The sequence below is a fragment of the Delphinapterus leucas genome, chromosome 20 (assembly GCF_059928025.1).
Source record: "Delphinapterus leucas isolate spDelLeu-1000000601 "Yukka" chromosome 20, BTC_Dleu_Yukka2, whole genome shotgun sequence".
NCBI classification, from domain to species: domain Eukaryota; kingdom Metazoa; phylum Chordata; class Mammalia; order Artiodactyla; family Monodontidae; genus Delphinapterus; species Delphinapterus leucas.
In genome coordinates, this window is record NC_143148.1 from 47,096,382 (window position 1) to 47,120,275 (window position 23,894).

Below are 23,894 nucleotides of genomic sequence, written 5' to 3' on the forward strand. Positions count from 1 at the left end.
AGGAGAGGCTATTATTCTATTTTGTGTCATCGACTCTGAGAACATGAGCCTCAGACAAGTCTAGGATGAATTATATAATGTCTTGGCAGGCTCTGGGTCACACAGCGGGCAAAACTACAGAGGCTTCTCCTTTCACACACTGGCAAATAAAAAGAGCAAATATAACTCTGTTCTTTGGGAAAAAAATCTGTATTTCTATATGAAAATTAATTGTACAATGTGCTTCTAGAATATTACTCAGCAAACTGATTATAGAGACTGCCTCTAGAGAGGGGTCTGGATGTTGATGGAGGGGTTTGTTTCATGTCTATTGTTGTCACATAGTAAATGCATAGTAAGTATTCACTGAATGAATGAATGAGTGAAACGCATTTATTGATTGTGCAACTGAAAACAATACTGGGGAGAGTTGGAATTAAGCAAGTAGTGTTGAAGTGCATAGACAATTCATTTAAGAGGTTTGGCAGTGCAAAGGGAGGTTGAAGTTAAAGGGAAGGTCTTGTGGGGCTTTTATTTCTCACCTTACATTTTGTTTTCCAGGGTTTCCTCATACCTTGATATGTTCCCTCAATAATACCTCCTTGGTCCCCATGACCTTCAAACTGCGTGTGCCTGGGGATGGTGTTGGCCATAAAAGCATTTCAAGTTGGGAGCAGTATTCAGACAACAAAAAATCATATTGGAACAAGGATGAAATACCTGTAATGAGACCAAAGGAATTCACTGTCACCCCCAACTGTGGCACCATTCGCTCCCAAGGATTTGCTGCTATCAGGGTAAAGTGCACAGCCTTCCAGCACATGTGGCCAAGCAGCTGAACTGTCAAATAGTTATTGGGACCACATCTAGAGTTTGCTTTATATGCCCAGTGTCGATGGGAGGGAGTGCCTCTAATTCACGTAGAAAAGTGAGTCTATTTCTATAAGGAAATAAACTACTGTAGCAAAAGAAACCAGACCAAATATATCGGGCAAAAGCGCTGACACTGCTGCAGTGGGTTTCCATCAACCTAAATGCATTGCCTTTACCATAACAGTGGATTCTAGCAATTTCTGCTGAAACCACTGCTCTAAACAGATAGTACGCCTACCAGTACTAACATAAAAATATTTAATAACTCGTTGATAATTAGGCCCTGCGTTAGACTCACATCATTTATACCACTAAGTATCCAGATTTATGCCACAGATGATATCCAGTTTATTCATATTTTTAATCTGAATCTGAGCTTCATGGCGAATGTGGATGTGATATTCCTAACAGTGCTTTATATTAAGGTCCACAGTGTGATGCTTTGCTTATGGCCTGACAGTGCCACCAGCAGAATTATTTCACAGCTAACTGAGAAAGATTTTAGCTGTCTTCCCTCACTTACTTTTGCTTCTCCAAACAGTTAGGTCTAGCAATACTGAAGGCTGCTAAATTTAAATGATTTGATCTTTTCTGGAAAAGGAAAAAAATAAGACTTCATAGCTAAGGTTATAGTTTTCTCTTTAGTCATTATCTTTGAATATTTAATTCAGCTATGGTTTTATCCCCCAGATTTGCTTTTAATGCTTCATAATATCTCACCATGAATCTACTCATCCTAAATCTATTCTGGGAGTTTTCAGCTCTTCTAAGGGCTTCTCCACGGATCCAGTGAGGTTTGATCTCACACATCGTTGTAATTTCCCAGTGTTGCTCTCTCAGTCTGTTTGGGCTGCTACTACAAAATACCAGAGACTGGATAGCTTGTAAACATCAGAAATTTATTCTTTACAATCTGGAAGCTGGAAGTGCGAGGTCAGGGTGCCAGCATGGTAGGGTTTTGGTGAAGGCCCTTTTTCAGGTGGCAGACTGCCGACATCTCCTTGTATCCTCACATGATGAAGGGACAAGGGAGCTCTCCGGGGCCTATTTTATAAAGGCGCTCATCCTGCTCACGAGGGCCCCACCCTCATGACCTCATCACCTCCCAAGGGCCTCACCTCCTAACACTATCACATTGTGAGTTAAGATTTCAGCATGTGAATTTGGGGCCAGAGGTGGGGACACAATCATTCAGATCAGAGCAGTTGCTAACTGTGACTTGCCCAGGAAGAAGTGCAGCTGCAATGAGTTAATTTATTTTTTACTTAGTAATGCTTAGCTTACATATTACCTACCATTCCCCCCCTTTTGGGGGGCTTCTCCCAGATTAGTACAGGAAGATTTTAGAAGACAGAGCATCTATCTAGGAGCCTTCTGCCAGAACCACTTGTTCTAACCATAGCTCAGAGACATAAACAAGGGTTAGAGTCACTCCAGGAATCTGTGCACTGGGGCAGCTGCTTGTCTCCAAATCTGACAAGTTTTCCTTCCAAATCAATGACCCCCCTCTTTGCTTTATTTTTCCTTTGTATTTTGAAAAGCTTTCTCCAAGCCTCAGTTTTCCCTCCTGATCTGCACTTTAACCACGTCTGTGTGGACTTAAAAATTTGCATCCAACAATTCCCTTTCCAACCAAAACAATTTTAATTAGTACCTGATGCATAATTTATAGATAGAAAAGCTGTAACCTACGCCAGAAGCTGTTTTCTACACTTACAAGTATCTCTTCCAGTACAAGTCATTTTAAGACAATTAAAAATTGCAACAATGCTTCAAAAGCCTAAATGTCAAGTTTCACAACAGTAAATAAAAACATAGGGTAAAATATACTGGCCAGATACTGTCCTTGGATTAACCTTTCTTTGGAGCTTCTTGTTTTTTTCTCTAATAATGAATATGGGAGGTGGGGAGGAACAACAAGATTTTGGTTAAAAAAAAAAAAAAAGGCTATCTAGTTGATTTCTTATGCCATTTCTATAACTGACATTTATTTTGCCATAAGAGAAATCTAGCTGTAGTGTTTTATTGGTGTATTGAATTTTCGTAATTTATATAGCCCAGAGTCGTAGAGATCAATTTAAATTGCAGTAATTAAAGTTTGTTTGATGTTGCATATCCTTCAGGGCCCTGTTTCCCCTCGTGCAGGTGTATGACTCCTTTGATACAACCCCCTTGGAAATCAGCAAACCTACTGTACCAAAAGCCATTTGGTGGTTTCTAACCTGGCCTTTGAAAAAAACTCAGCATGCAGTAACCCCAAAACATAGCTTGTTTAACTAAAAATGTAAAATGCCACACATCCCCTAATAAAGTAGTTAGAAACTGCATTCATTAATGTGGTCCTCCCTTGGCCCCTTTTCTCCCCTGTGCGGAGGGAGAGCTGGCCTTTGAGAAGAGCAGTTTTTCACCTTGTTCTTTCCAGGTGACCTTATGCTCCAACACTGTGCAGAAATATGAGCTGGCCCTGGTGGTGGACGTGGAGGGCATCGGGGAAGAAGTGCTGGCGCTCTTAATTACAGCGAGGTATTGCACTCACCTGCTTTCTCTTCCCCAGTCTTCCCTGAGCCGCCAGTAATGGGCTCTTTCTCCAGAAGGCAGCACGCCTACAAGCAGTTCACACTGCGTTTGTTCTGCTTTCCTGGGAGAGGAAGCTAAATCTGATATTTGAGTGACAAAGCTTTAGAACAGCAAATGCACCTTTGGTGGAGATAAGAGGAGGGATGCGTGTGTTTTGCAGTGTTAAGAATAATAGTGCTCTTTAATGGGTCTGACTTGCCGTGTGTATAACTGACAAGGTTTTAGCAGGAAGAGGTGAACAGTTGCTGCTTCTTATTGTTATCTTTAAAGATAGGACCCCAGAGTTCTGCAGCTGAAAGGGTGAGGCTCGCAGCCCTGCAGTGGAAGATCCTGCTCCTGGACTCTGTCATTAGGACTTTAAGGGAGGCTGCAGGCGGCCCCCAAAATGAGGCCCCCGCTAACATCATAAACTCCTCAGAACCGTCAGCAACTTGTCTCTCCGTTTTCATAGAGGCAGCAGTGGGCTCTGGAGTCAGGTTAAGGTCCTGGCTCTGCCATTTGTGGACTGGGTCTCCTCAACTAAGTTACAGCCTTTCCGAGGGTGGTATGTCACTTACTGACGATGACAGTGATCCTAAATAAAATCACTGGCCACACTCTTGCCAAAGCAAACAAATACCCAGATCGGGAACTTGAGCGTGTGTATGAAAACACCATCTGAAGGAAATAGAGAAAGGTACTTACTAAAACTCTGACAGTATTCCAATCCCTAGAATTCAGCACTTCCATGAATCTTAGGAAGATGCGCCTTAAAGAATGTGCAGCCGGGCTGGTCGGTGGGGCCATGATAACTGGCACCATTTCCTGTGTCTTGGGTTTGAGTGAAGTCACAGGGCAGCCCTAAAATAAGGTCAAATTCTGCTTAGTATTCCCTCCGGAGACCTAGCTGTTTGTTTAAAAACAGTGAAAACTCTTCCATCTGGTCCTCTCTGTCCCAAAGTTTGACTTTTTGTCTAGTCTTGCGTGTATGTTCTATGTGGGTTTATTCTGATACTTTCCAGCCCCTCTTCCCTGCAGCTCTCAGTAGAAAATCCTGAATTTTTAAGGAAAAGGGGAGGGGTGGTTCTAGGAGGCTATGGGTTTCCTACCATGTATTCTCTGTGACCCAGTCAAATACTATCAGTCCTCTTAGCCACAGTGTTTCAAGTAGTAAAGGGTAAGCTTTACCGAAATCATTGGGTCAACTGACAACTTCCACTCTAGCTAAAAATGAACAGTCATCTTGTGCTAAACCCAAACTTTGAGGTCAACAAGACTCTCTTTCATGTCACTGCTTTTGGTGCAGTCTGTAAGAACTGCTCAGAGACTCTCAACAGAAGAGCTGCTTTTAGAACGTGCTCCCTAAAGTAATTCTCCCAGAGAGCCAGCAGTATGGCTGGCGACACCCACCACCACAGGCTCATCATCTCTTCCCGAGCCATCACGCGGCTCCGTGCCATACCCTTCATTCACACCGTCTTCTGTGTTTCCCTAAGAAGAGTTAATGATGCTAACATCAATCTCTAAAATTACCTTCATTTTACCTATGAGCAGAGTAGGACTCGGGGAGGGAGGGCAGCTTGCTCAAGGCTGTACTTGGTAAGGTCAGTACTTGAACCTGGCTCTGACAGATTCAAACGCTAGCACCCCTCAGCATTGCACTATATTGTCATAGTGCAGTAGGGCAGGGCAGACTTCAAGACTTAACAGACACAAAATAAAACCCAAGTCACCTAGTACTAGGCCAGCTGCACACACAGGCCTTCCACTCCTCCCTCCCTCTCCCCCATCACACCCCCTCCGCACTGAGCACCACTGTCACAGTGCCAGTTTTGGGTCGAGCAGCTGCCTGAGCCTACTGATCCAAGGTAGCTGTTCTGCATAGGAATTGGAATTATTACCATTAGTTAGATGGTGTGAACTGTTGCTAGTCTTCAGGGGACTCTGCCTGGTCCAAAGTGTCACAGCTAGTCAGGACCTCATGCTGGTGGCATTGGCCCTGTTTGTCATGGAAACAGATCCACAACCCTAAGGAATTTGTGCTGTGGGGTCTCTTTGCCAAAGGAAGGCCAAATATGAAAAACAATGGAAACGTTAGTCATTACCCACAGAAGACAGTGTTTAAGGAGTCCTCCTCCTAGCCCTTTTTTTGATTAAAAAGTGGTGATTGGGGGCTTAGGGAGAGGGATGACAGGAGAGAAGATTTGAAAATTATTAATGTAGTTATTAGAGGAAAACTACTGTGTGACAGTGACAAATGTGTTTAACTTGGGACTCTGTGTCCTCCATATGTAAACAAGCTCTCCCTCCATCCTTTTGAATTCTTTAATGGACTCCTTCCTTCGAGCAGGTGTATTGTACCTACTCTCCACGTGGTTAATACAGAGGTGAACTTTGGGCGCTGCTTCCTGAAGTATCCATATGAGAAAACGATCCAGCTTGTCAATCATAACAACCTCCCAGGATGCTATCAGGTCCTGCCTCAGGTGAGTTACTCTATCTTTTTTTTTTGGGCCGTACACGGGCCTCTCACTGTTGGTGGCCTCTCCCGTTGCGGAGCCCAGGCTCCGGACGCGCAGGCTCAGCGGCCATGGCTCACGGGCCCAGCCGCTCCGCGGCATGTGGGATCTTCCCGGACCGGGGCACAAACCCATGTCCCCTGCATCGGCAGGCGGACTCTTAACCACTGCGCCATCAGGGGAGCCCCTCTATCCCTTTTCAGTGTTGATTTTTCTTCAGTTGGATTCCTTCAGTGAGAACGAGAAGACCTTTGAAAGAGCCATATTCCTGAGCACATGACTGTGTGTAATTCTAATTTGTAACCGTGGGATAACCTGGAGATGGGGTTATAAAGCTATAGCTGGATTGCCACCTGTATGAGTGAGCAGCTGCAGGTGGAAACAGTTGTTAATTTCCCAGGGAAATTGCCTTCTATAAAGAGGAGAAAGGGTCAATCAGGGCAACATGGCAAATTATTGCCTGTGCATTAACCATGCATGGGAAATGAGGCAGAGCTAGAAGTTTTCATTTATGTCTATGGCTGTGACTTGAACAGAATCACTAAGATATGGTAATGCAATATTTATAAATGAACTTGTTTGACCGGAAGGCTAGAGATAATATAGGAAGGAGAAAGGAGGAACTGTTTCTTAATGCTTTATGAAATGGATCTGCCCACATGCCATTACACCTACCTAGGTGGGAGACTAAGCCATGAAACATAGATGGAAAAAAGATTCAAAAAGATCTGTATAGACTAGAGTAATGAAAGGTGACTAATGAGGGGCACTTTACCAAGGATGAATTTGGGTTTAAAATTCATTTCTGTAAGTAGTACTCTAATAAAAATAAATACAAAAAATCAAATGGGGGTTTCATTTGGCTGTAAGTTCAAAATAAGTTAAAAGACCAGTGAGGTGACTCCATGGAGCAATGGATAGTGCCATTGGCCTTCCAAAAGACTGGTGTTGAGGCCACAGAACCAAGGCAGGTTTGGGCTGCATCGGAGAAACACAGAGTTCCACAGCTAAAGGAAGGAGAGAGCCATACATCAAAGCAGTGCTGGAATGTTGTCTTCAGATCTTGACAGGGTATTTTTTAATGGCAACTTAAAAAAAAAAAAAAAGAATTCTGTTTGGAGTAACGAGAATGTCAGTCTCTGTCATCTGGAAATCCAAGTCATATGAGGAGCAAGCACAAAGTCTAATCTGGAACCGAGAATTAGCTGGGATGAAATAGTTCCCACTAGTCAAAGGTCTACTGTGTAAAAAAGGGAATTCGAGTCATTCTGTGGGTGTCTCTCAGACAAAACCAGAAGCCAAGAATGGGGGTGACAGGAGACAACTTTTCTAACTCTCAAGTGTTCAACAGCCGAACAGGCTCGCCCTGCAGAATGCACGGTCACCTCAAGAACTCAGAGCAGAGCCTGAGTCACCCAGGGTGATAGGGAAGCTGTTTGTGCACAGCTGGGCTGGGAAAAGGGTGAGGCACTTGCCTCAAGCACAAAATTTAGGGGAGAGCCAAAACACTCTGTAATCAAGATAATCTATGATAATGTTTTCATGCTACACTTGAAGAAATCAAAACTAATACAAAAAATCCATGATAAGTAAGATATCAAAATGTTAGATAAAGGTGGAATCAGTATTACTGATTTTCCTTTGGCCTCGGGGTCCAGGAAGGCCGGGCGGAGCACTGCTGCTGAGGGAGGCTGAGTTAGATTAGGCCAAGCTGGACCAGACCAGGTGCGGAAAGACCATGGGGTGTCCCAGACTAGTGAAACCGGCACCTCTGTCCTTCCCTCCAGGAGCCGACGCTCTGAGAAGTGTTTCCCAGTTACTCAAACTTATTCGACCATGGGATTTTTAAAGTTTTATTTGTTGTTGTTGTTGCATAAATGCTTAGTAATATGCTTCAGAACAGGGTTCTTAGGAACGTATGTTCGTAAACAGTGGACAACATTCCTTCATTCATTCACCTGTTTCCCCATTTAAAAAACATGTACTGGCGCTTCCCTGGTGGTCCAGTGGTTAAGACTCTGTGCTCCCAATGCAGGGGGCCTGGGTTAGATCCCTGGTCAGGAACTAGATCCTGCATGCCACAACTAAAAAGATCCTGCATGCCACAACTAAGACCCGGCACAGCCAAATAAATAAATATTAAAAAACAAACCAAAAACAAACAAACGTGTATTGAGCATGTATTTTGGGCCAGAAAGTGGGCACATATTGAGGAGAGACCCAGGTCGTGCCCTAAGAAGTTTCCAGTCCTTGGAGAAGATGGACGCGTTGATAGTGCATGGTGAGGAAAGGGACGGCAAGATGCTCCCTGAGGACAGAGCAAGCGCCCAGACTCTGGGGCACTGGGCATCCCTGGGGGTATAAGGATGAGTGTGCAGGCAGGTCAGAGGGTGTGGGCATTCCAGGAAGAGGAACCACGAGTGCAAAGGGTTGGAGGTGGAAACAGTGTCATGTGTTCAGGAAATGCCAGTGGCCTCTACCAATGAAGCGCAAAGGGGTGAAGTGGATGGGGAATAAAGCATGAAGGTGTGGAAGGCCAGTTTTAAGAAATTTGGCCATGGGAAGCTGTTGCCCTGAACTAACTCACATTGTGGATGATTTCTGCACTTTGCTGGGTTGCACACTTTGCATTTGGGGCCTTATGCACCCCTCACTTAGCCAAAGTTCCTTCTGGCTGAGTTGGGGTGCTCATCTCCATTCACTTGCTTTAATGATGATTCAATTCTAAAAGCCCTCCACAGACTCAGGACAACGCTTGTTTCAAAATGATCTAACGTGCTGTTGATTTCATACTGAGCCTGGGGCTTGCTTATCCTTCTGGCTTCTCTGTCCCACCAGGTATATCAGGATGCACCAGCTGTGTTGCTGTCTAGTCCCACCCCCTGTGGGGTCATCCCCCCCAACAGCACCGTTCACATACCTCTGGCCCTGGAGACCCAAGTCCTTGGGGAGTACAGGTCCACAGTGTACATCTCGAGCTTCGGGAGCCAGGACCCCCCTATGGTGAGAGCCAATTTTCAGAATTGTAGTTATAATTGCCATACTTCTTGCCGGACATTCCAGCCTTCGTATGTAAGGCACTCAACATATTTGCATATCCTCTAGTTGTTGGTAGTTCTAGAGTTTTTCATTTTCACTCTGCAGTGGTAAAATACCAGGGCTGTTACTTCGGGAATCTGTTTGTGGTTACATCTAAAAGTGGTGCTTTATAGCAATTGATTTTTCTCACACACAGAGACACACTTGACCCCTCTCCAGACCTATTAAATCAGAATCTCTGAGGGAAGAGGACCAGCACATCTGTATGTTTAACACCCTCCTCAGTTGTTCCTAGTACAAAGCTGGGTATCCCTAGCTTGCTACATGTGGGCTCTGAGATTGGTTTTACTCACTGCTCACCAGATCTTTTCCTGTAGGTTATTGGATATATATACAACTATATGCTATAACATATTCTATAATTGGACTTATATCCCAAATTAGCCTACTGAAAGTCTTAGTCTTTCTCCAAGCCTGGGAAGAGAGAGACATGGAAATCTCTCTGCTGCTTGAGCTGAATCGAAGGATGAATCTTGAATCTTGAAGGAAGTTGCCCAACAGACTGTGAATTCCTAGACATCGGGTTTACTTGGAAGCTGGGTGATGTCAACATACATTTGTCTGGAGTGATTCTGATTGCTCAGAGAGCATAACATACCCAGATTTTGCTTTTATGTCTTCCATATAAGATGCCATAGGTAAGCCACCTGACTTATAAAGCAACATCACTAAGGCAGGCCAACTGAAAGGTGCCACAGTCCAGGTACCCTTCTAGCCAACAGTGTGCCTGCCCTGCACAGATGCAGCACATGAGAGGGTAGCTTGCTGAGCAGGAAGCACTTTATGAAAGAGAAAGACCCCCTTCCTTGGGCAGACACAGTGCCTGGCCGAGGGCACAGGGCAAGGGGAGGAGAGCAAGGTGGGTTTCAGTCCCCAGCCTGCACAACTTTGCTCAGTGGATGGCCCTATCGTGTTGCTAATACAACAGCAGCCAGCCACGTCCAGCTCTGAAGTGCTGGTCCTTAACCTCTACGTGTTTTTGAGGCTGTAGTGCTGGGTGGCATATCAAGGACCATTATTCTGGTTTCCCCTTGGGTGCACGGCTCTGGACTGACCCAGGGAAGTGGATCATTCTTTTAAGGGAGGAATTCCAGGTCTGATCAGCATGGCCATCCCTGTGACCTTTGACTGCAGAGTACCAGGGAGAAGGGATGTCAGTTCTAATAAGCACCCTTTTATGTCCCTGCTTTTTATAAAGGGATGCTTAAAATCTTCTGTTTTAATTTGATTTTAAAGGCCAGCCATTTTCAGCCATTCCGGTGTTCTTTCTCTTACATGGAACGCAGGTATGTCACTTAAGGAGCATTGGAGAAGGCCCAGTTATCTACGTACATCCCACTCAGGTTGATTTTGGCAATATCTACGTCCTGAAGGACTCCCTCAGGATTCTCAACCTGTCTAACCAGTCCTTAATCCCCGCATTATTCAAGGCATGCATGGTGAGTAGATTGTGGAACTGTCACTGAAAACACAGCTCTGCCTATATGTTAATAGGCAGTGGCCTTATTTTGGCAACATGCCTTTGAAAATGATCACCAGAAGCAGAGATTTAAATGGTTCAACTGCATTGAACTATGTTATTCTCATCCCCACTTCCTCTTTATTATAATCTTTTTGTTGATTTAGAAACACAATATACATGTAGTTTGGTAAACAAGCCAATGTATTGACTATAATCCCAGTTCAGGGAGATGCTTCAGAGATCTCCTTACTGAACTGTTCCTGAGCTCAGCCCCGCACTTCCAGAAAACACTTTTTAAATGTCTCTATAACTGGAAATGCTTCCTTGTATTTAATTTGAAGCCATTTGGCTACAGACTTGTTAGTATGCTTATTCTATTTTTATTCTCTCTTCCTTCTGGCAATATTTTAATGTAGTTTTTAAGGATGTAGGAAATACAACAAGATGGTAGTTTCCAAAAGTAGAAATTAAAGAACACAGCAAAACAAAGATAGATAGAAAAATAGATATAAATTGGTTCTAGAAATGAGTCTATCTTACTTCTGTGTATTTTATAATGACACTTAGATCCACTAGTCTTCTATAAGCTAATTTTTAAAACAGAGATACCAATTTTTGCAGAATTTAGGAATTTCTAATTCAGTAATTGAAACTATTCTTGATTTTAGAAGAAGTTTTCTAAATTTAAAATTTAAAATAGTATAGCCTTTCTCCTATTTCCAAATTAATTGACATTTGAATGAGTGCTGACCTTTGGTTTCAGCATTTGTCAGATTTTTTTTTTTTAATTTAATTTATTTATTTGTTTGTTTTTGGCTGTGTTGGGTCTTCGTTTCTGTGCGAGGGCTTTCTCTAGTTGTGGCGAGCGGGGGCCACTCTTCATCGTGGTGCGCGGGCCTCTCACTGTCGCGGCCTCTCTTGTTGCGGAGCACAGGCTCCAGACGCGCAGGCTCAGTAGTTGTGGCTCACGGGCCTAGGTGCTCCGCGGCATGTGGGATCCTCCCAGACCAGGGCTCGAACCCGTGTCCCCTGCATTGGCAGGCAGATTCTCAACCACTGTGCCACTGTGTCAGATATTTCGGAAAAATCAATTATTGTTAATTTTATAAAATATCAGAGGGAATAGGATCATAGTTTTCTATCGACTTGTAATGGCTCCTCAGAGTCATTGGTCCCAACTAGGAGCCATTTATCATTATCATTATTATTATATTATCATTTGTCATTACTCCTTGTAAAGATAGTGATTTCTGGTACAGTCACTGCTCTTTTGAACATGCGATTCAGACAGAAGCCCACTCTTGATCTAGTGCCTTGTTGATCTTGTATAATGAATAATGTTGAAAGAAAAATCCTACAGAAAAGGACACCTTCTCTAGTCTTTATCCAATGAGTCGCAGTTGGTGTGTTTGGCGGAAGCACGGGGTATTGCCTAGGAAATGTGGCTTCCGGTCCAGTTTTGTATGTGCAGAGTTCACAGTGGGTAGGAGGAGTCAGCCAACCTGTCTGAGTTGATGAGAGGGGGCATGAGAGGGTCCCAGTGGATTACAGAGGAAGGAGATGGGCAGAAACCACAAGAATGCTTACATACAAATACAGCAAGGATTCCCTTCCTCACTGCCTCCCCTTTCATTTTCAGATATCTCCAGATTTCACAATTTGTGGCAACTTTTGGTACATTTTAAGAAACAAAAGCACATCAAGGATCTGTTGTTTTTTACTAATATAGTGTATATATTGAATGACCCATATGGTTGTTAAAATGGGACTTTTTCTTTTCCATAAAGGTTTTCATGATTCCATCTTTTTTGATTGTTTAATATCATCTTAAAACAGCAAGCTCCAGTTCCAAGGCGACAAAAGTGTGATGTTCTTCCCTCAGTCTCCTCTTGGAAAACTGACGTTTATTGATTTGATTACCTTTATAGCATAAAAGTCGTTTCAACTGTGTTTCTCATAGGTGAAAATTAAACTCCTTTCATATTTCGGCTGGGATTTTTGATGGATTTCCTAGTAAATACTATGTGTGTTAATATAGAAATTGAATTACACTAACTTAGAAATTAACTACAGTGGAGAAAGAAATTGAAATACCATTTATTAAATTTCAACTTGATATACCATACTGAATCTACAGATTCATCCTTACAGAAATCACTAAACATTAGGAGAGTTTCAGTTAATAGCTGTTTGTTCCTTAACCCCAGCGCTCAGTGCCCCCATAAGTCGTGGTCAGATAATTATTGCATTTAACTTCTTGCTCACTCAGAAATAAGTAGGGCCAAGGGCACAGTCTTCATTTCTTATGTTATCACTACAAATCCATGTCTGGAAGTTCTTCTCTTTTCTGCTGGGTGCCCTAAAAGGAGGGATCATTCTCTCCCCTCTTTTGACTGCCAGTCAAAAAGTCCACCCTTCCCAGATGCGGCACCCACTGCCAGCCGTCTGTCATGCTTTGCTTTGGAATGTTTGAAATATCAGCCTCCCCTTGAGGTTTTGAATGGGCCAACTTACTTGGATTAAGGTGAAGGACTCCAAACAATAGAGTAAGTCACCTCTGGTTTGCGTGGGGTAAAAAATATCAGAATGTGAGAGCAGACCATAGAAAGACCCTTTTGGCAAGAGTGTGTGGGCTCTGCTTGTGCACATGGTGCTCCTGTCGGGATGACAGCAGAAATGAGGGCGAGGATGTGGTCCCTGGCCACTGGGACCTCAGCCCTGGGCTGGAAGATAGATGCCTTCTTTGCATGGGTGCCCCTTGCTAGGTGGAGCAAGTGCATTGCTCAGCACTTGTTTGGAAGCATTTGGAATTCTTTTTCATTTACTCTTGGCTCTAATTCAACCTCAGGTGTACCGTTAACTGGAGAACTTGCATACAGGTGTCAGTGACACCTTGGGTTTCAGCTGGCACTAAAACATTTTCACAGCGTCCTTTGCCCCTGTGATCTGCAAGAGAGCCCCTTGCAGTTAGGTCTTTATAGAGTTTCCAGGATCCAGGAAGCAGTAATTCTGATGTCTCATTCAAGCAGTTCTTTTTAAACATTTTTTTGGTCATTTGCCGTAGAAATACACAGTGATGTGGCATCAAGGGAATCATCAGGCTTTCACATCTCCTTCTGATCCTAAGCCATTGGGTTATTTTCTTGTGTAAGTAGGGATCCCCCTTTTTATATTTACTTATTTATATGCCTGTCTCCTTCAAGTGACAAGGGTCTCTGCTTTGAATTCCTGACACATGTTTGTATTAAATCAAGCTTATGTATTGTATTGTTCAAATATTTTACTGCCTTAATTATTTGTATGATATAATAGTTTCTGATATAATTTTATCAAAATCTCCCACTTTTCCATTTCTCCTTGTAATTATGTCAACTTTCACTCCATATATTTAAAAGCTATGTTGGTAGGTGTATATAAATTCATGACTTATATATCACAATATATTATTCCTTTTTTCATAGTACGTTGTCCATTTTAGCCCCTATTCATGCTTTTTGACTTAAATTCTATTTTGCCTGATAGAGATAATGCTACGTCACCTTTCTTTTAGCTAGCATTTGCATGATATATCTTTTTCATTCCCTAATTTTCAGGATTTTTTGGTATGTATTGGTTTGTTTTGTGTGCTGATTTGTTTAGACTCTCTTAAAACACCACATGACTGAATTTTTTAAACGCTAATGATAGACTCTGTCTTTTAATTGATGAGTACATTAGTTTTCCATTGCTCCTGTAACAAATTTGTTATCTTACAGTTCTGAAGGTCGGTAGTCTAAAATGTGTCTGTAAGGCTGTGTGCCTTTTTGAGACTCTGGAGGAGAATCTACTTCCTTGCCTTTGCCAGCTTTGGAGGCCACCTGCGTACCTTGGCTCATGGCTCCTTCCTGCACCTTCAAAGCCATCAGCAGCATAACATCTTTGCTCTCTGACCTCTGTTTGCATTCTTACTTCTTCTCTGACTGTGACCCTCTTGCCTCCTTCTTATAAGGAACTTTGTGGTTACATTGGGACCACACCAATAATCCAAGATGATCTCTTCGTCTCAAGATCCTTAATCGTATCTGAAAGTTCCTTTTGACATGTAAAACAACATATTCACAGATATCAGGGATTAGGATATGGACATCTTTGGAGGGCTATTATTCAATCAACCGTACCAAGACTAACCTTTTAAAATTTATTGTGATTATTGAAATATATGGACTTACTTCTACCATGTCTTTCCTATATACTATACTGTTTTCTTCTTTAGTTTTCTCCTTTTCTGCTTTGTACTGGATTGATAAATTTTCTCCAAGCCCCCCTCCAACCACTGCTATCTTATGTACATTTTTCCCATACTCGTTCGGAGGCTATAGATTTTATTTATTTATTTTATTTGTTATTAACCCTAACAAATAAATGTTATCTTTTTCTAACAATAATGAAAGAAATCAGTATCTTGGTCCTCCTCAAGAATAAGACAAGGACCCTATCACACATTTATTATCTCTTAACCTTTCTTCACACCTGTCATTTGTAATTATTGTGTAGAATTTTGGATCTTCTCTTCTTTCCACAAAGTTGCTGAATTTTGTCATTCAGTAACTACTCACTAGTTATCAAAATCGTTCGTGAATTTCTCTTTATTCTTCTTTTATTTCTTGTATCTCTCTGCTTCCTTCTTGGTTTGTATTTCTTCTTGGTGAATTATATCCCTTTAAGTTCTATGCTAGGGGTTTCATAGTTTATGTATATTTGACTATATCTTGATTTCACCTTCAGTCTTGCATGCTAGTTTAGCTGAGTATAAGAATCTATTTAACAAGGTTTTTTTTCCTTTGTACATTGATCTCTGGCATCAATTGTTGCTGATAAAATTCTGCTGTTAGTCTGATTATTATTCCTTTATTGGTAATTTGTCTTTCTCACTAGTTGCTTTTAAGACTGTGTTTTCATTTTTATTTTCTTAAATTTCTCTTTACTGTATCTGAAGATTTGACCCTTAAATACTGGAAAGTTTTTTGCCATCATCTCTTCAAATGTTTCTTCTCTACCAGTCCTTCTATTTTCTACTCTGAGGAAAACAATACACATATATGCACACGCACACACACACACACACACACACACACACACACACGTTTCTGTGCAATTCTACAAGCTTAATTTTATTTCCATCCATATCTTTCATCTCTTCATCCATCTCTTCATCTCTCTGTGGTGCCTCCTCAGTGGTATGTTCCAGTTTCCAAATTCTCTTTTTGCTTTTGGCAAATCAAGTTTATCTTATCTACTTACTTTTTTTATATAGTTTTTTTTAATACATTTATTTATTTATGCTGCGTTGAGTCTTCATTGCTGCACGTGGGCTTTCTCTAGTTGTGGAGAGTGGGGGCTGCTCTTCATTGCGGTGTGCGGGCTTCTCATTGTGGTGGCTTCTCTTGTTGCAGAGCACGGACTCTAGGACGTGCGGGCTTCAGTAGCTGCAGCACGTGGGTTCAGTAGTTGTGGTTCGCGGGCTCTAGAGCGCAGTCTCAGTAGTTGTGGTGCATGGACTTAGTTGCGCCGCGGCATGTGGGATCTTCCCAGACCAGGTCTTGAACCCATGTCCCCTGCATTGGCAGCTGGATTCTTAACCGCTGCACCACCTGGGAATCCTTACTTTTTAAATTTAATTTCGGTGACTGTACTTTTCAATTCCAAGATTTATAATTGGTTATTCATATCTACAATTCTCGATTCATATCTTCATGTTTTTGTTTCATAATCCTTGTTTTATATATATTATCGTATCCTGAACCTCTACAAGGGTCTCGGCACATTTTCTAATCAATTTCATTTAGCTCTATTGATGCTCAAGAATGAATTCATTAACCAGTTGTTTGAGGTTGCATTTGGAATTTTAAATGATAAGTTAATCAGGTGTGGGGTATTTTTTCTCTCATTCTCAGTGCTCTTATCTCCCTGTCTAGCATTTTTTCCATTGTCTTCACCCTGAGCAAATCACTAGTCCAGAGTCAAGTGCTGAGCCTTTTTTCCATGGGGATGTAGATTCAGTCATCACACTGGGCAGTGGCTTGGCCTGGAGCCTATCTACATGACAGTCTCTGTTTCACCACCATAATGTCCACCACCACTGGCACAAGCCTGTGTGTAGACTGTAGCCTCAGGAACATCACAGCTTTGTTTAGCCTTCTTTCAAATACAAGGAATCTCTGTTAGCTTGGGACCTTGACCCTTATCCTTTACTTCCTGGAAGCTCTTTTTGGTTTCCAGTTTTCTCCCTTGAGCTTCCTTTACTAGAAGGTTATTGTTTCTCTTCCACTTCTGGCCCATATGATGTTTACCTTGTTTTTGAGTACAACTGTGCCTGGAAACCAGCATCAAATCAAAAAGACAACCTACTGAATGGGAGAAAATATTTGCAAATGGTAGGATTGATAAGAGATTAATATCCAACATATATAAACATCTCATACAACTCAACATCAAAAAAAAAGCACAATTAAAAAATGGGCAGAAGAACTGAATAGACGTTTTTCCAAAGAGGAAATGCAGATGGCCAACAGGCACATGAAAAGATGCTCAACATCGCTAATCATCAGGAAAATCCAAATCAAAACCACAATGAGTTATCACCTCACACCTGTCAGAATTGCTATCATCAAAAAGTCCCAAATAACAAATGCTGGCAAGGATGTGGAGAAAAGGGAACCCTTGTACACTGTTGGTGAGACTGTAAACTGGTGCAGCCACTGTGGAAAACAATATGGAAGTTTTTTTAAAAATCTAAAAATAGAACTACCATGTGACCCAGCAATTCCACTCCTGGGTATATCTCTGAAAAAAAACACAAACACTAATTCAAAAAAATACACACACCCCGGTGTTCACAGCAGCATTATTTCCAGTTGCCAAGATATGGAAACAACTGTGCCTGGCTTTTCATTTTTCAAAACATTATCTCTTTTTATCTGTGTGTTAGAGTAAAAGACATGCTTTAAAGCTTAAACTCATTGATCTATTGTCAGTCCTCTTAACTGCTTTTTATAGTGCTTTATATATTATCGGTGAGCACTGACAAAAGCATGATGAAATGTATCTTCAGCTGGCCTGAGAGAGCAGAGTTCTTATGTCTTAGCCTTAATTGTGAAAAATCTATAAAATAAATGCACAGTAATAAGGAAATAAGAAGAGAATAACATTCTAGTTTATCATGGTGGGCATCTTTTCTTTCACCACATTAAAGTCATAGCCATTCCAGAATGGACTGTGCTTTTCCTAAGCCATACCAGGTGACTCATTCAGTGACAAGAGGATACCAGTGGCAGTGATATCAAGAGACTTCCAGAAGCAAGGGTTTGTACTTGACAGAGAGCTGTAAGCCTCTCACCCCCACCCTCACTTGAGACCTCTTTTACTTTGGCATAGCTAAATGCGAAACTCAAAAGACAGATTCCAGTAGGTCATATTGATTATAAACCACCCTGAGAGAAGGAAAGCTACTGATTGAATGTTAGGTAACATCATGGGTCAGCACCTTCCCTGAATTTAGAGCGACAGCTCTACTGATTGAATATGATTAGTTCCAGTATAAGCTAGAGCCAAAATGAAAGGAGATTTGATTTCCTTGTCACTAAAGAGCTAGCCAGAAAATGAAAGAAAAATGTCTTGGTTTCCTGCATGCTTTGTAAACCTTTCCATCTTCATTCTGCCTATTCCAGCTCTTAATTAGCTTTAGCAAATTGTTTATGTTAATTAATTATTATTCAGGCATACAGTTAATACTTGTCACCACAGAGGGAGATTAAGGCAAAACTTCCTTCATATGGATCAAGTGTGCTTTTTTTTTTCAAGTCCTAATTTCCCTCCTCCATAAAAATCTATAACTTCTTCCCTATTACCATCAGCAGCAGCAGCCCAGCTGCAATGGGCTAAATGTTTGTGCCCTGCCCTCCAAATTCATATATTGAAATCCTAACCCCCCAAGTGATGGTATTAGGAGATGAGACCTTTGGGAGGTAATTAAGTCATGAAGGTAGAGTCCTCATGAATGGGATTAGTGCCCTCGTAAAAGAGACCCCAGAGAGCTTTCTCACCCTCTCCATCACGTGAGGATACAATGAGAAAAATGGTTGTCTGCAACCCAGAAGAGAGCTCGCTTATGCCAGAACCTGATCATGGTGGCACTCTGATCTCAGACTGCCATCCACCAGAACTGTGAGAAATGAATTTCTGTTGTTAATAAACCACCCAGTATAGTATTCTGTTATAGCAGCCCACATTGACTAAGACACCAACTCATGTCACTTTTAGGGGATGCCTATTATTGTCATTATCAACTAAAAAATTTATTCTGCCTGTTTGTGCACTGACAGTAGACAGTCATCTTCAGTAATAAGCTAGTACAAAATGAAATAAACACTTTTATGTAATGATAAAAGACAAGAAGAGATGCATGGTGTAAAAGTTTATTAATGGTATGAAATCCCCAACACACATACGTCAGTATTATATGATGTTGATCAGGGAGCAGATCATATTCTTCCTTAGTCACATTTCATCTTCCCTGTCTCAAGTAAAAGGAAAGAGACTGGAGAGGCATATACAACATAGTAGAGCTCTCCATAGGGTGACACTTGGGGTAGTTTTTAAAATGTCAGTTGCGATGAAGTTGTATGCAGCATTGTTTCATGCTTTGGAAGAAAAAAATCCTCCTCTGAGATGTTAGGACATTAAACTGGGGTGTGTCTGGGAGGGGAGGACAACATTATCTGAGGGTGGGCATGGTCATGTGTCATGCACAGTTATCTTACATATGGTAGTCGCTCAACAAAGAGTGGTTGAGTGTGTCAGTGCTGAAGTAGTATTCTGTACTATCGACAGTGTAGGTACTGTATTCAAACAGATCTGGAATCAAGCCTTAACTGTGCGTGCAGTAATTCTGGGCACGTTATTTAATCTTTCAGAGCCTTTGGTTCCTTCTCTTTAAATGGAACTAATAATGGCATCTGGAAGATTAAACATGATAATCTATGTAGAAAGTGCCTGGTAAAAAATACGCACTCAGCATTCAATAGATGGTAACTTTGATTATTAATGTTGACAGACAAGAAGATCTAGGTGAAATGGCTTATGAAAAGACTTAAATTTTTATGACACTGTATCTTAAGATCTTTTATATTTTTCTTAGGTAAGAAAGAAAAAGAAAGAAGGCACACTCAGAGAGGCCCCGAGGTTTCAAATTTAACTGATCCACGTAGTACAGTGCTCTGTCAAATGGAAGCTCTAATGCTGCCTTTTTCCTTACTCTTCACTTGTTTCTATAATTTTTGACAGTGAAGCCATCTTATAAAATATAAAACATTTTTATTGATGAATCCATATGTGTTCTTCCACATCAAAGAAAAAAAGGTTTATTATATGTATATGTATAACTGATTCACTTTGTTATAAAGCAGAAACTAACACACCATTGTAAAGCAATTATACCTCAATAAAGATGTTTAAAAAAAGGTTTATTAGCAAATAACTTACTTTAGAAATTTCAGGTTCATTAGCTTTCTAATTCTTTAGCTCCTTGGGGCTTATTTATTCATGTATTTGTACAGATGCTTCCTGGCACTGTGAAAATCATGCCTATGTGCTCAGAGCAGTCCTATTTCCTTTTATTTAACTTTCATCATGACTTGTGTTTGATATGACACTTTTCACTGTCTTTTTAAAAAATTTTTTATCTTAAAAATTTTTTTTTAAATTTTGTAAATTTTTTAATTAAAATTTTTTAATCTGTCTTGAGAAGGCAGTGACTTTCAGAAAGAACATTATTGTCCTTGTTCGAAGATACCTCCTTGTAGCCTTAAAAGATTGTTGAAAAAGAATAGATACATGTATATGTATAACTGAATCACTTTGCTGTACACCTGAAACTAACCCAACATTGTTAATCAACTATGCTCCAATATAAAATAAAAATTTAAAAAAATTGTTGGTACATATTACTTAAGAGCTGTGTAAATTACAGATACCTGCCTCCCTCATACAGTCAAAGTCTGCTGGCCTTAAAATTCTCAGACTTTTTTTTCCCCACAAATGGGGAAATTAAGAGGTAGGGCAATTGCTTGACCAACCGGAACTCTCAGCGTACCAAGCTCAGACCAAGCCCTTTCAATTCAATATATCATTCTGAACTACTTCCCTCTAAGAACAGAGAGAAAAGCTGGGCAAGATACGAAAAATCATGAGTTTAAGGGAATGACGGAGCAAACAAAGCCAATGACAACCCAAAAGAAAAAGGAAATTGAGAAATATACATCCAGCGTTTGTGACTGCTTTTCCCATATAGTAACAGAAGAGGCTGAAAAACTGAAAGGAGCTTTCAGAAAACTCACTGGTCTAAGAAGATAAACACTGGAATCAGGACAGGCTAGAGAGAGAAAAACTGGAGAAGAATGGACTTGGTAAGACTCCCAAACTTTTGGTTAGTACTAGGAAAAGCTACATTCTGGGAACAAAATTAAGCTAGTACAGACCATCATTTTAATCTCTGCCTATATAAAGGAGTTCTGGGATTGCTGGTTTTCCCCAACATCTTTCCTAGAAGCAAATATATAGTCTCACCAGAGGAAGACAACATTGTTCTAAGCCGCAAAGTATCTCTACGGTTTTCATATACAATGTCAAACAGTTAATTTAAAAATTACCAGGCATACAGGAGACAAATTAATATAAAACTACAATATGCTTAATATACTGAAGGAAATAAATGGCAAGATTTAAAATTTTGGTAGAGATATAGAAAGCATAAAAGAGAAAAAATGGGAATTGAAGACCTAAAAAATACAATTGAAATTAGGAACTCAATAGATGGGTTTAACTGCGTATTACATACAGATGAAAACTGTGGAAGTGAACCGTCAGATGAAACTACCCAAAATGAAAATGTAGAAGAGTTGGTAAAACAAATGCACAGAGAGAGGGAGAGGAAAAAAGCTTTCATTATCTTCCGTAGAAGAAAATGGATAAGGCTCAAACTGAAAAATTAAGAAGTAGCAGTAGATTACTTACAGATGTGAAGGTAAACACCAAAAGAAAATGCTAAAAATTAAAGGGGTTGCCCTCATTAATGTGCAACAATGAGAATGAGAATGAGAAGGGTGGGAGAGTGGGTTCAAGAGACGAGTGTTTTTCACAGTGTACCTTCTTAAAAATATTTTTAAATTAATTTTTATTGGAGTATAGTTGCTTTATGATGTTGTGTTAGTTTCTGCTGTACAGCAAAGTGAATCAGTTATACATAAGCATATATCCACTCTTTTTGAGATTCCCTTCCCGTTTAGGTCACCACAGATCATGGAGTAGAGTTCCCTGTGCTACACAGTAGGTTCTCATTAGTTACCTATTTTTAACGTGGTAGTGTATATATGTCAATCCCAATCTCCCAATTCATCCCACCCCCTCTTACCCCCCTTGGTAACCATAAGTTTATTCTCTACACCTGTGACTCTATTTCTGTTTTGCCAATAAGTTCCTCTGTATCGTTTTTCTAGATTCCACATATAAGCGATATTATATGATATTTGTTTTTCTCTCTCTGACTTACTTCACTGTGTATGACAATCTCTAGGTCCATCCATGTCTCTGCAAATGGCACTATTTCGTTCCTTTTTATGGCTGAGTAATATTCCATTGTATATATGTATCACATCTTCTTTATCCATTCCTCTGTTGATGGACATTTATGTTGCTTCCATGTCCTGGCTATTGTAAAGAGTGCTGCAATGAACATCAGGGTGCATGCATCCTTTCGAATTATGGTCTCCTCTGGATATATGCCTAGGAGTGGGATTGTTGGGTCATATGGTAGCTCTGTGTTAGTTTTTAAAAGAACCTCCATACCGTTCTGCATAGTGGCTGTACCAATTTACATTCCCATCAACAGTGTAGGAGGGTTCCCTTTTCTCCACACCCTCTCCAGCATTTACTGTTTGTAGATTTTTTGATGATGGCCATTCTGACCGGTGTGAGGTGATACCTCATTGTAGTTTTGATTTGCATTTCTCTAATGATTAGTGATGTTGAGCATTCTTTTGTGTGTTTGTTGGCAACCAGTATATCTTCTTTGGAGAAATGCCTATTTAGGTCTTCTGCCCATTTTTGGATTGGGTTGTTTGTTTTTTTGATAGTGAGCTGCATGAGCTGCTTGTATATTTTTGAGATTAATCCTTTGTCGGTTGCTTTATTTGAAATATTTTCTCGCATTCTGAGGGTTGTCTTTTTGTTTTGTTTATGGCTTCCTTTGCTGCACAAAACTTTGAAGTTTCATAAGATCCCATTTGTTTATTTTTGTTTTTATTTTCATTACTCTAGGAGGTGAGTCAAAAAAGATCTTGCTGTGATTTATGTCAAAGGGTGTTCTGCCTATGTTCTCCTCTAATGGTTTTATAGTGTCTGGCCTTACATTTAGGTCTTTGATCTGTTTTGAGTTTATTTTTGTGTATGGTGTTAGGGAGTGTTCTAATTTCATTCTTTTACATGTAGCTGTCCAGTTTTCCCAGCACCACTTATAGAAGAGGCTGTCTTTTCTCCATTGTATATTCTTGCCTCCTTTGTCATAGATTAGGTAACCATAGGTGTGTGGGTTTATCTCTGGGCTTTCTATCCTTTTCCAGTGATCTATATTTCTGTTTTTGTGCCAGTACCATACTGCCTTGATTACTGTAGCTTTGTAGTATAGTCTGAAGTCTGGTAGCCTGATTCCTCCAGCTCAGTTTTTCTTTCTCAAGATTGCTTTGGCTATTCAGGGTCTTTTGTGTTTCCATACAAATTGTAAATTTTTTTGTTCTAATTCTGTGGAAAATGCCATTTTTAATTTCATAGGGATTGCATTGAATCTGTAGATTGCTTTGGGTAGTATAGTCATTTTCACAATATTGATTCTTCTGATCCAAGAACATGGTATATCTCTCCATCTGTTTGTGTTGTCTTTGATTTCTTTCATCAGTATCTTATAGTTTTCTGAGTACAGGTCTTTTCCCTCCTTAGGCAGGTTTATTCCTAGGTATTTTATTCTTTTTGTTGCAATGGTAAATGGGATTGTTTCCTTAATTTCTCTTTCTGATCTTTCATTGTTAGTGTGTAGGAATGCAAGAGATTTCCGTGTATTGATTTTGTATCCTGCAACTTTACCAAATTCTCACAATATAACTTTTCTAGAACCATTTAACTTTGGAAATTGTGTATGTGTATACATTTAATACAAATAAAATTTAAAAATTTACATCATGCTTCAGGACAGAGTGTATAAGTATGCTACCATTTATGCAAGAAAAGTATATATGCAATAATATAAATACATATATGTCTAATTTTACTTATAAAGTTTCTCTGAAAAGCCAGGCAGAAAACAGCAAACAGTGGCTGCC

General features: G+C 40.5%; 1 protein-coding gene across 1 annotated transcript in view; it reads left to right on the forward strand.

The window, feature by feature from the left end:
• Positions 1–23,894, forward strand: part of HYDIN (HYDIN axonemal central pair apparatus protein) — a 431,283-nt gene that overhangs the window by 207,931 nt on the left and 199,458 nt on the right. The window contains exons 15-19 of the mRNA XM_089902455.1: positions 541–776; positions 3,275–3,375; positions 5,759–5,894; positions 8,766–8,930; positions 10,313–10,465. Of these exons, the coding sequence (XP_089758581.1) occupies positions 541–776; positions 3,275–3,375; positions 5,759–5,894; positions 8,766–8,930; positions 10,313–10,465 (791 nt within the window). The remainder of the gene's footprint in view (positions 1–540; positions 777–3,274; positions 3,376–5,758; positions 5,895–8,765; positions 8,931–10,312; positions 10,466–23,894) is intronic.